The sequence below is a fragment of the Mus caroli genome, unplaced genomic scaffold (assembly GCF_900094665.2).
Source record: "Mus caroli unplaced genomic scaffold, CAROLI_EIJ_v1.1 scaffold_12124_1, whole genome shotgun sequence".
Taxonomy (NCBI): domain Eukaryota; kingdom Metazoa; phylum Chordata; class Mammalia; order Rodentia; family Muridae; genus Mus; species Mus caroli.
This window is the reverse complement of record NW_018390139.1, coordinates 32,960-46,495: the sequence shown is the minus strand read 5'-3', so window position 1 is coordinate 46,495 and position 13,536 is coordinate 32,960. Positions and strand designations below refer to the sequence as shown.

General features: G+C 38.8%; 1 protein-coding gene across 1 annotated transcript in view; it reads left to right on the top strand.

Moving 5' to 3' along the window:
* Positions 1-5,724: 5,724 nt before the first annotated feature.
* Positions 5,725-13,536, top strand: part of LOC110288502 (solute carrier organic anion transporter family member 1A6) — a gene marked incomplete at its 5' end in the record, with an annotated part of 17,513 nt that continues 9,701 nt past the window's right edge. Inside the window, 4 exons of the mRNA XM_021154829.1 lie at positions 5,725-5,893; positions 7,072-7,267; positions 9,229-9,394; positions 12,227-12,399. Coding sequence (XP_021010488.1) covers positions 5,725-5,893; positions 7,072-7,267; positions 9,229-9,394; positions 12,227-12,399 — 704 coding nt within the window. The remainder of the gene's footprint in view (positions 5,894-7,071; positions 7,268-9,228; positions 9,395-12,226; positions 12,400-13,536) is intronic.

Here is a 13,536-nt window from a genome sequence, read left to right as displayed (position 1 = left end):
TTCTCTATGGAATCTTCTGCACCTGAGATTCTCTCTTCCATCTCTTGTATTCTGTTGCTGATGCTCACATCTATGGTTCCAGATTTCTTTCCTAGGGTTTCTATCTCCAGTCTTGCCTCACTTTGCGTTTTCTTTATTGTGTCTGCTTCCCTTTTACGGTCTTGGATGGTTTTATTCAATTCCATCACCTGTTTGGTCGTGTTTTCCTGGAATTCTTTAAGGGACTTTTGTGTTTCCTCTTTAAGGTCTTCTACCAGTTTACCTGTTTTCTCCTGTATTTCTTTAAGTGAGTTATTAAAGTCCTTCTTGGTTTCCTCTACCATCATCATGAGATATGCTTTTAAATCTGAGTCTATCTTTTCGGTTGTGTTGGGGTGCCCAGGACTGGGTGGGGTGGGAGTGTTGCGTTCTGATGATGGTGAGTGGTCTTGGTTTCTGTTAGTAAGATTCTTATGTTTGCCTTTCACCATCTGGTAATCTCTGGAGTTAGTTGTTATAGTTGTCTCTGGTTAGAGCTTGTTCCTCAGGTGATTATGTTAGCCTCTATCAGCAGACCTGGGAGACTACCTCTCTCCTTAGGTTCAGTGGTCAGAGTACTCTCTGCAGGCAAGCTCTCCTCTTGTAGGGAAGGTGCCCAGATATCTGGTGTTCAAACCTGCCTCCTGGCAGAAGTTGTGTTCCACTCACCAGAGGTTGTAAGATCCCCTGGAGAGTCCTGTGGGGTCCTTGCGGGTGTCTGGAGACTCTGTGCTCAAGGAACCCCGGTGCTGGCATGGACCGGAAGGGACTTGTGACCCTGATCAGGCAGGGTTTTCTGCTTCCCTAATTAATTAATTAATGTGGGACCTGAGACTAATTAATGCATTCTCAAGTCCCGCACGATTGGATTGGAGCAGTTGCTGTATTCCACTCACCAGAGGTATTAAGATCCCGTGGAGGGTCCTGTGGGGTCCTTGTGGGTGTCTGGAGACTCCACGCCCAAGGATTCTTTTATTGTTTAGAACTGTTTTCGCTATTCTGAGTTGCTTTTTTTTTTTTTTTTGCCTTTCCAAATGAATGTGAGAATTGCTCTCCTCATGTCTTTGAAGAATTGTGTTGGGATTTTGATGGAGATTTCATTGAGTCTATATATTGCTTTTGTTAGGATGGGCGTTTTTACTATATTAATTCTGCCAGTCCATGAGCATGGGAGATCTCTCCATTTTTCTGAGATCTTCTTCGATTTCTTTCTTGAAAGACTTGAAGTTATTGTAATACTCTCATTTGTTTGGTTAAAATTACTCTAGATATTTTATATTATTTTTGGCTCTTGTGAAGGGAGTTTTTTCCCTAATTTCTTTCTCAGCCTGTTTATCATCTGTATAAAGTAAGACTACTGATTTATTTGTGTTAAATTTATATCTGACCACATGCTGAAGTTCTTTATGAGCTGGAGAAATTCTCTGGTAGAATTTTTGGGGTCCCTTATGTATACTCTCATATTACCTGCAAATAGTGATACCTTTATTTCTTCTTTGCCAATATGTATCCCCTTTATCTCCTTTTGTTGTTTTATTGTTCTAGCTAGAATTTACAAGACTATATTGAAGAGATATGGGGAGAGTTGACATCCTTGTCTTGTCCGCAATTTCAGTGGGATTGCTTCAAGTATATCTCTACTTAATTTGATATTGGCTGTTGGTTGGCAATAAATTGCTTTTATTATGTTTATGTAAGAGCCTTGAATCTGATCTCTCCAATATTTTTATCAGTAAGGGGTGTTGTATTTTGTAAAATGCTTTTTCTGCATCTAAGGAGATGATCATGTGTTTTTTTTCCCCCTTGAGTTTGTTTTCCCTTGAGATTGTTTTAATGGATTTTCATATGTTAAACCAACCTTGTATCCCTGGGATGAAGCCTACTTCATCATGTTGAATGATGGTTTTGATGTGATCCTGGATTCTGTTTGCAAGAATTTTATTGAGTATTTTTTGCATCAATATTCATAAGTGAGATTGGCCTGAAGTTCTCTGTTTTGGTTGAGTCCTTGTGTGGTTTAGGTATCAGTGTAATTGTGGCTTCATAGTATAAGTTAGGTAGTATTCCTTCTCTTTCTATTTTATGGAATAGTTTGAGGAAAATTGGTATCAGATATATTTTGGTAGAATTCTGCACTAAATCCATCTGGCCCTGGGCTTTATTTGGTTGGGAGCTTCTTAATGACTTCTTCCTTATGGGATATGGTCCTTAGATAGTTTACCTGCTCTTGATTTAACTTTGGTATGTGATATCTGTCTAAAAAACCATCCATTTTATCTAGATTTTCCAGTTTTGTTGAGTATAGGCTTTTATAGTAGGATTTGATGCTTTATTTGAATTTCCTCCATTTCTGTTGTTATGTCTCACTTTTCATTTCTGAATTTCTTAATTTGGATACTGCCTCTCAGCCCTTTAGTTAGTTTGGCTAGGGGTTTATCTATCTTGTTGATTCTCTTAAAGTACCAGCTTCTGGTTTTGTTGATTCTTTGTATTGTTTTCTTTGTTCTACTTGGTTGATTTCAGCTCTGAGTTTCACTATTTCCTGTCTTCTACTCCTCTTGGGTGTGTTTGCTTCTTTTTGTTCTAGAACTCTCAGGTGTGCTGTTAAGTTGCTAGTGCAAGATCTCTCCAGTTTCTTTTCCAGGGCACTTAAGTGATATGAACTTCCCTCTTAGCACTGCTTTCATGGTATCTCATAAGTTTGGGTATGATGTGTGAACATTTTCATTAAATTTCAGGAAGTCTGTAATTTCTTTTTATTTCTTTCCTGACCAAGTTATTGAGCAAAGAGTTGTTCAGTTTCTACATGTAAGTGTGCTTTCTGTAGTTTTTGCTGTTCTTGAAGACCAGCCTTAGGCCATAGTGATCTGATAGGATGAATGGTATTATTTCAATCTTCTTGTATCTGTTGAGAGTTGTTTTGTGACAAATTATATGGTTGATTTTAGAGAAGGTACCATGAGGTGCTGAGAAGTAGTTGCAACCTTTTTTTTTTAGGGTGAACTGTTCTGTAGATATCTGTTAAGTTCATTTGTTTCATAACCTCTCTTAGTTTCACTGTGTCTTTGTTTAGTTTCTGTTTCAATGATTTGTCCATTGGTGAGAGTGGGTGTTGAAGTCTCCTGCTATTATTGTGTGGGGTCCAATGTGTGTTTTGACCTTTAGTAAAGTTTCTTTTATGAATGTGGCTGTTCTTGCATTTGGGTCAGAGATGTTTAGAATTGAGACTTTCTTTTGGTGGATTTTACCCTTGATGGATATGACTTGTCCTTCTTCATCATGCTTGATAACTTTTGGTTGAACGTCTATTTTATTGGATATTAGGATGGCAACTCTTGCTTGTTTCCTTGGACCATTTGCTTGGAAGACCTTTTTCCATCCTTTTATTTTTAAATAGTTCTGTCTTTGTTAGGGAGATGTGTTTCTTGTATGCAGCAAAATGCTGGATCTTGTTTATATATTCAGTCTGTTAATTTATGCCTTTTTATAGATTAAATTGAGTCAATTTGTATTCAGAGATATTAAAGAGAGATGACAGTTGGTTCCTGATATGTTTGTTTTTGTAGGTGGTTTTATGTGCTTGTGGTTCTCTCCTTTTGGCTTTGTTGTGAGATGCATAATACCTTGTCTTTTCTTTGGTGCAGGTACCTTCCTTATATTGATGTTTTCCTTCCAGTATCCTCTGTAGGGCTAGATTGGTAGATAGATACTGTTTGAATTTGGTTTGTCCTGGAATATTTTGGTTTCTCCATATATGTTCATTGAGAGTTTTGCTGGGTATAGTAGTCTGGACTGGCATTTGTGTTCTTTTAGAGTCTGTATGACCTCTGACCAGGCTCTTCTGGCTTTCATAGACTCTGTTGAGAAGTCTGGTGTAATCCTGATAGGTCTACCTTTGAAAGTTACTTGGCCTTTGCAGCTTTTAACATTCTTTCTTTGTTCTTTTGATTATTATGTGATGAGAGGATTTTCTTTTCTGGTTCCATTTATTTGGTGTTCTATAGGCTTCTTCTACCTTTATAGCCATCTCTTTGTGTAGGTTGGGGAAGTTTTCTTCTATGATTTTGTTGAAGACATTTTCAGGTCCTTTGAGCTGGGTATCTTTCTTCTACTCTATTCCAATTATTTTTAGATTTTTTTCATTGTGTCCTGAATTTCTTGGATGCTTTGGGTTAGGGTTTTTTATGTTTTGCGCTTTCTTTGACAGTTGTGTCATCTCTTCTAATGTACCTTCTACACCTGAGATTCTCCCTTCTATTTCTTGTATTCTGTTGGTGATTCTTACATCTATAATTACTGACCTCTTTCCTAGGTTTTCCATTTCTAGGTTTGCCTCCATTTGTGTTTTCTTTATTGTCTCTATTAACACTTTTAGGTCTTGGATCACTTTCTTCAATTCCTTCACCTGTTTACCTGTGTTTTTCTTTACTTCTTTCAGTGAGTTATTGATATCCTCCTTAAAGGACTCTATTATCTTCATGAAATAGGATTTTAGGTCAGCTTCCTAATTTTCAGGTGTGTTGTTGTATTCAGGGCTTGCTGTGATGGGAGATCTGGGTTCTAATGATGCCCACCTATATTGGCTTTTGTTGCTTATGGTCTTGTGCTTGCCTGGCACCATCTGGATATCCCTGGTGTTTGATGGTCTTGGTAACTATCTGGAGTCTGCCTTTTTTTGTCTCTGGTATGCTTCAAGTCTCCTGGTAGGCCGGCAGCCTTGGCTGTAGCATAGTATCTGTGGGACCTTCCAACTTGGGGCTCTTCATGGGGGCAAAGAAGCTACTTATCTGTTGCCCTGACTGTAGTATATCTCCCAGGATGCCTTCAGACTGTTGGGTCTTCAGTTGTGCAGTTAAGCTGTTATTCAACTGCTCTGAGTGCAGCTGGTCCTCAACTACTCTCAGTGCAGTGGATCCTCAACAACTCTGAGTAGAATAGGTCCTCTACTGCTCTGAGTGCAGTGGGTCCTCTATGATGGGTCAGGATATGATGTCTTCACTGGAGTAGACCAGCTAGTAGTCTACTCCAGCAAAAAGTATCAGGCTAAAGGGAATGAAAGAATGGAAGGGGAGTGGTATTCGGGAGGGCAGGGATTTTGGTAGGTTATGGGTCCCAAGTCCACTGGACTCCTGGACTCCCCACAGCAGCTCTGGGAATCTGGAGGGATGGGGTGTTCTTACCAACTGCTCTCTGAGTTTAGGGGCTCCTCTAGATATGATGTCTTTACTGGAGCAGACCAGCTAAGAGTCTCGACTCTCAGCTTCTTAAACATGGAAAAATTTTGGTTTAGTCACTTTAAAAGTGCTTGATATATACCAGCATTTCATATAGTGAGGCGTTCATGTTGAAATGTTTATGGTTATCACTAGGTGTTCTAATGCATGTCCTGCTGTAAACTGTTGCAGAGATGCTGAGGTTGTCTGGGCTATAGCATGATTCCTGGAGCATTCCCAAGATTTTAGAATATCCATTCTTGCATCTTTATGATAGTATCAGTGTCTGAAGTCATCATCAAAGTAAGTTTCTTGCTGATTCCAGAGAACAGAGTAGTCACTCTTTAGTGAAATCAGGATATTAGTAGAAGGTAAGGAGAGAAAAATAAAATACATTTGTGTCACAGTACAGAATCTGTGAGAAAATTGTAGGGGGGCACTGGATATGAAATGCAAGGCTAAGTTGACTTGATGGTCTCAACACCCCCTTGTTTCAGAATTCTTCCTTATGATGAGGAGCCTCTTCTGCAACCCTATTTACATGCTTTGTGTCCTTGTAAGTGTGCTCCAGATAAATGCAGTTGTCAATATTATGATTTACAAGCCTAAATACCTGGAACATCATTTTGGAATCTCCACAGCAAAGGCAGTCTTCCTCACTGGTATGTAGTTTTATTATTTGCTTGGTAGTACTTCCCCTCCCAGAAGGACATGCTTAAACAGTATCTCAAGGACATGATAAAGAGTAACATAACCTAACTAGTAGTAGATCACAATGTAATTAAATTCTCTTAGCATATTCTTATAAATTTCCTTTTTCAACATCCAGAGAAATGAAGACATGACAGGGAAACAAGTCGTCCAGAAATATTCTCTAGTTCCCTCTCCAATTTGAATGGAAATCATAAGTTATGGAAGTCTTTGGAGGCAGCTCATGTCAATCAATTTTCAGACAGGGAATATGTTAATTCAAAGAGCAATACAGAGTTAGCTCACTGAGATTCTTAGTCTCACTCCCAGATTTCAGTTCTGGGCTTGTTACTTCTAATTCAGTTGCTTGGTGATCTGAAGAGTGTGTGTAGAAATGCTGTTTCTCTTCTTGGTATACTAAACCTAGGGATTGTACTTTACCCTGAAAAACTGGCTGTCACAGGCTGCTAGCATCCACATTATCTAGGATTCTCTGAAAGCCCAGATCCCAGTTCTCATCCTCAGATGTATAAAATTAAATGCAGTGGCATGGAACTGCAAAAGATGATTAAATTCTTCCAAGCCTGGGGCTGGTGTTATGCAAGTGCAACTTAGCCAGGAATTTCTCTTTTCTCTTTTTGTTTTTCCCCTTTGATTTTTGGCTGTGAAAAGAGAGCCAGGAATGAATGCTGGGCAACATACATTACACAAAATGTTCTACACTTGACAACTACACACACAGCAGCAACCTTCAGGATCACCAGAAGCTGAATCTGAATCAAATTCCCAATAAAAAGAAATATACAACATATTTAATATGTACATATAATCATATGTATGTATGTATTATGCATGTATGTGTGTTTGTGTGTTATGCTTATAAAGTCTTTATAATTTCTGCAAATGATTAAATAAATGCTAGTACTCTTTTAAAAGTGACTTTATAGGGGCACTGGGAAACCTCTTTTTATGTAATTTGTGAAAGAATAGGAGTTATGATCACTGTGTATCAGAACTTAATATCAGAACTAAATAGTTTATTTTATTTCCTTTTTGTACTAAATAATTTCTTAAGTAAGATGTACTAGACAGATCAATAACATTTATTTTTCTCCTATTTTTATAAATATTATTTTAATTGCACTTACAGGTCTTTATACCACACCTTCAATATGTGCTGGATATTTAATTAGTGGTTTTATTATGAAGAAGTTGAAGATTACTCTCAGGAAAGCTGCATTCATAGCACTTTGCCTATTCATTTCTGAGTGCCTTCTATCCCTCTGTAACTTTATGCTAACCTGTGATACCATTCCAATTGCCGGCTTAACTACCTCCTATGAAGGGTATGTTGTTTCCTTATGAATATCATAATATGTTTGCAAGTTCTAGTCCATTTTCTTCATAGGTTATATATGATCAGATGGTCCATGGTTATCTTGTGGCTTCCTTCCATTCATTACACCAAGCCCATACAAGTTATATGCTTATTAAAGATGTATGAGAACACCAAGGACTAAGTTTATGATTCTGTATTTATATATATGTAGTTGCCATGGTGATTTCCTAGTCTGCTTTAAAGTGTGATAGCAAAAAATAACCTGGGCTTTATAGTCTAAATTATACATATATTTTATTCTACCATAAACAGTTGTAAAAGTTTACTGTACAGTCTGTAATCCTTCATAAGTCTCTACAATGGACTCAACTTTAGTATAATTGAATCTGGTACATGCTGAGTTTATATATATATATATATATATATATATATATATATATATATATATATATTAGTGTGCTTCTATCTCATGTACTCTGAAGTCTTAGACTTTTATATTTCAAGTGTTACCTGTCCATATTCTGTATTAGCCTGGAAAATAAAAACTTGGTTTAGGACACAGTGACCTAATCAACCAATTTGTTAAAATGAAATAAAGCATACACTTGGAGATTCCCTTCAAAGGGCTGAGGAGACAATGCAGTTGTAAAATGCTTGCTGGGCATGCAGGAAGTCCTGAGTTCAGGTGCCCAGAACCCATGTAAAGCTTGGCATGGTTGGCTATTTGTAATAGCAGCACTCCTACTGTGAGCTGAAGAGCTGAGGCAGAAAATGACTCAAAGTTCCTGCACCTGCTAGTCTGGCATTTTCAGCAGTGAACAACATGGGACTCTGTCTCTAACAAGATGGAAAGTTATATTCTGATCTCCACATACATGCTGTTGTGCACGTGTGTCTATGCACACATGCATGTTCACACCCACACAAGCACATGAGAGAGATAGAGATTAAAAGTAAAATTTGTTTAAAAATCCTTAAGAATTGAAAAATATGAATAATTTCAAATGTAAAATTATAATATATATATATCATCAGATTTAAATCCCTTTTTAAGAAAAGAGTTTTTCCATTTATGTTGTAAATGTAGAGATTGAAACTCAGGGGCCATTATTGAGTTTACAGAAAATGGCTTCAACATCACCAACTAGAACTGTACATATAGAGTCCATGTCCAGTGGTGCTGACTCCACACTGTATTTGAGGGACAGAATTTAAATGCAGCCTCTAGACTTCCATCTTATTGTCTTTCAATCCTACTATGAGTGCTGGCCACTTTCTGTCTCTGAAGATCATGTCTGGATATTCAAACTCCTCTGTTTTGGGGGCAGAATGCAGCAGCTAATAAATGGAAATTGCAGGTTTTGTTTAAGACAACCCTCTTTCATTATTTCCCATTATGCAGATTAATGAGAGATAAACCCTCTACATTTTAGCTTTGGCAGCACAGTACTTTCCCACAGAATAGGCACTTAAGGTTTGTTTTCTGAAGTAATTGAAAAAAGCAGTCATGAGACCAGTAGAGAAGAAAACATGTGTGCCAAAAACCTAGTACAGATACCACACATTGATATTTGTATGATTCCTGTATTTGTTCTGTAGGAGAAAATGAACTCTCTCCCTCTCCCTCTCTCCCTCTCTCCTTCCCTCTCTCCCTCCCTCTCCCTATCCCTCTCTCCCTCCCTCTCTTCCTCTCCCTCTTTCTCCCTTTCTCTCCTCTCTCTCTCCTCCTCTTTCTCTTTCTTTCTCTCCTCCTCCTCCTCCTCCTTCTCTCTCCTCTCTATCCCTCCCTTTCTCCCTCCATCCCTCCCTCGAATCTCTTTCTCTCTGCCTTCCTTCCTCTATCCATCCATCCCTCCTGCCGTCCCCCCACCCCTGTCGGTTTTGTGCACACATGCTGGGATGAAGGGAAGAAAATAAAGTACTTCTGTGGATTTTCTGTATCTGTGACATTATTTTAAATCATTTCAGAATTCAGCAGTCTTTTGATATGGAGAATAAGTTTCTTGCTGACTGCAACACAAGGTGTAGCTGCTTAACAAAAACATGGGATCCAGTGTGTGGGGACAATGGCCTAGCATACATGTCACCTTGCCTTGCAGGCTGTGAAAAGTCTGTTGGAACAGGAGTCAACATGGTAAGAATCCTTTCAGTGTTTGGACTGATGTTTGTGTTCTGCATGACCATGTGCTATGAACTAAGCCTACATTTATTAAAAGAAATTTAGTCATGCTTAAAATAGATAAATAGATTAATATTTTTGTGAACAACTCAATTTATTTTGTATACATATAAGTGACCTTAAAATTCTTAGATGTTATAGAAAACCTTGACAGAGTCTGAGCATTATTTTATAATTGCAAAGCACAAAGATGATTAGTCAAAAAAACAATGCAATGTTTAGGTTGGAGAGATGGCTCAGCTGTAAAGAGCACTTGCTGCTCTTTCAGAAGACATGTTTAGTTCCCAGAACCCACATGAGGCAGCTCACAACTACAGCTTCAGGTCATCTGTCACTCTCTTCTGTCTTTCTCAGATACACACATCTACCTGTTTGTATACACGTAGATACAGAAACATACACATAAATCAACATTTAAGTTAAAACTTTAGATTACTCACGACAGAATTGTCCCTTTGTTGTGAAAGGGTCTCGTGAATCCCAGGATGGCCTCAGACTTGCTGTGTTGTTGAGGTTGACAGAAAACTTTTCATATCGCAAGCCTTTTGTCAACTGTTTTATTATTGCTAATTAGTCAATTTGGTTACTGTGTTTGTATGTGTGTAGTACGCAGGAGCATGTGCATATGGAGGCTGGTAGGCAACCTCAGCTGTTGACTCTCAGGATCATGCACTTTGTGCTTCTGACACAGGATCTCACTGGTCTGGAATTTTCTGGTTCTGTTAGGCTGCCTAACAGATGAAGCCCAGGGAGTCACCTGTACCCACCTTCAGATCTAGTGTTACAGGCACATCCTCTTGCATGCATTGTTCCCATGTGTGCTGGGATGAGAACTCAGGTCCTCATGCTTGTGCAGATTATCACTGACTGTCCCATTTCCCCCAGCCTCATCGGGACATTTTAGTATGATAAAGCCACAAATTTTCCTTCATCTCAACATGTTTAATACTTAGAATTGGTTGGTAATCAAAATGAAATATAATATTTGACTATTAATCAGTTCTGCAAATAGAACAATGAAAAACATTGACTCTATTTTTTTAAATGAACTTTTTTCTTGGCAACATGACTTTGTTAGTAAGCAGCTACTTATTCCACTTGTATTCTGAAATACATTTTGTTTTAGCACTTACTACTAGTGTCAAAATAATACAAATTCATATTTATTTACTTAAAAAAAACCCTGCCAGATGGTGATGACATATTTCTTTAGTCCCATCACTCTGAAAGCAGGAGTGTTGGTATTTTGTTTAGACTCCACCCCAACAGTTACCTGGCAACAGTCAGGTAGGCTTGGCCCACTATACAGGGGCTTCTTGCTCATCCTCTCTCTCTTACTCTTGCTCTCTTGCCTCTTGCCCCATTGCTCCCCCTCTCTCCCCATCCCCTTCTCCCTCTCCTCTTGGCCTTTCTCTACTACTCTCTTAACTCCCCTCCCCATGCCCTAAATAAACTCTATTCTATACTGGTCCCTCAGGGGGAGGGAATGCCTTGGCATGGGCCACCAAGACATCTTCTTCCCCCACACTTCACTATACCCCCATAGACCATATCTCAATACCTCTTTATCTTTTTAGGATCAAAATGAGGAGGATCTCAGAGTTTGAGGCCAGCCTGGTCTACAGAGTGAGTTACAAGACAGACAAGGAAGGCTACACAGAAAAATCCTGTTGCAAAAAATCAGAAAAAAATTGTGCAGACTATAAAGTTGGCTCAATGTGTAAAGGCATTTGCTATTAAGCTTCACAACTATAAATTATATGCTGGGACCCATGTTGTATAAGAAGAGAAGTATATCCCATAACTTATTCAATGACTTCTACTTGTACGATGTGGCAAACACATGTCCATACATAGGTACATGTATGTGTATGCATGGATACACATATGCACACACACACCACATGCACAGCACACACATCTATGAGAAAACACAATCATCCAAATAAATATAAATATATTAAGTGTGCATTAAGGATAATTGAATTTTTGTAAATTTATTCCATGTACTTAGAAAATAAATAATATCTAAACACTCTACATTCCAATTGCAGTTTCCCCTCTCCCCTCTCCTCTCAGTACCCCCCTCTTGCCTCCTTCCCCAATTCATCCCCCCTTCCCCTATCCTCAGAAAAGGGGAGGTCTCCCATGGATTTCAACCAGCCATACCAATTTGCAATATGACTAGGAACATCTTCTTGTATCGAGGCTAGACAAGGAAGCCCAGTTAGGGAAAAGGCAGCAAAAGGCAGGCAGTGTAGTCAGATATATCCTCTGCTCCTGCTTTAGGAATTATACATGAATACTCAGCTGCACAACTGTTACATATGTGCAGAGGGCCTAGGTCATTCCATTGATGCTCTTTGGTTAGTGGTTCAGTCTCAGCCCATATGGGCCAAGACTAGTTGATTCTGCAGGTTTCCTCGTGGTGTCCCTGACCTCTTTGGTTCTTTATATTTTATGACTGACTTCTGAGATACAAAGAAAAACAAAAATCAAAAATAACAACAACAAAGGGTGATGGAAATAAAGATGAAAAGAAACTTCAATTTATTTATTTATTTAGTATTTTTTTATTTATGGTTTTTGTGCCCAAACTTGGGGCCACATTTAAACAAGATGAATGTTCTTTCTCTGAGTCACATCACTGACCCAACACTCTCCATTTTGCTCCTACTGTCTGGCTGTGTAAATAACAACAACAACAACAATAACAAAAACTATAAAGGTTTAAGCACAATATTCTTCCTTAGATGGGACTTTTTCTCACCCCCCTTTCTTTGACAGGTGTTTCAGAATTGCAGCTGCATTCGGTCATCAGGAAACTCATCTGCAGTCCTGGGGTTGTGTACGAAAGGCCCTGACTGTGCAAACAAGCTGCAGTACTTTTTAATCATAACGGTATTTTGCTGCTTCTTCTACTCTTTAGCAACCATACCTGGGTACATGTTTTTTCTGAGGTAAAACTGGACTCATTTATTTATCGTTCTATCTTTTCTTCTTCATAGTGTGTGCATATGCAAGTATATGGTGTATGTGTGTGTGTGTTTCCTGTGTGTCTCTAAAACACAGTAAGGACAAAGCACAATGTTGAGGAGTCCATTCTCCCCTTTCACCTTCTGTTTGAGGCAGGATCTCTCTTGCTATTTCTCCTGCCATGCTGCAGGTGCTCTCCAGTATACCTTGACTTTGGTTGTAAGAGCTTCTGTTTTCTCTTTTTATTTAACTGTGGGGATGCAGGAATTGCAGATGCATCCTGTCCTTTAATTTTAATATTTTATATTTGTTCTGAGGTCCTGGGGATTGAATTCAGGTCATCATGCCTCTGTGGCCATCCCACTGATGTCATTTAGATTTTGTTTTTGTCATTTATTAAAGTTTCCTTTTTTTCCAAGAGAGTCCCTTTGAATTGGTTCCTAGAATATCAATGCTCTAAGATGCTTTTATCAAGACTCTTATACTAAGCATTGCTAAATTTAACAATAAGTTAACCTTTGGTAGACTTTGCCTTTCTGCCCTTCCCTATTTCTTTCCTTTATATAGTAAGCCTAAATGAATGACATCTTTTTTTAAAATTTTTTTTAATTAGGTATTTTCTTCATTTACATTTCCAGTGCTATCCCAAAAGTCCCCCATACCCTGCTCCCACCTCCCGTACCCACCCACTCCCACTTCTTGGCCCTGGCATTCTCCTGTACTGAGGCATATAAAGTTTGCATGACCAATGGGCCTCTCTTTCCACTGATGGCCAACTAGGCCATTTTCTGATACATATGTAGCTAGAAACATGAGCTCGGGGAGGGGGGTACTGGTTAGTTCATATTGTTTTTCCACCTATAGGGTTGCAGATCCCTTTATTACCTTGGGTACTTTCTCTAGCTCCTCCATTGAGGGCCCTGTGATCCATCCAATAGCTAACTGTGAGCATCCACTTCTGTGTTTGCTAGGCTCTGGCATAGTCTCATAAGAGACAACTATATCAGGGTCCTTTCAGCAAAATCTTGTTAGTGTATGCAATGGTGTCAGTGTTTGGAGGCTGATTATGGGATGGATACCTGGATATGGCAGTCTCTAGATGGTCCATCCTTTTGTCTCAG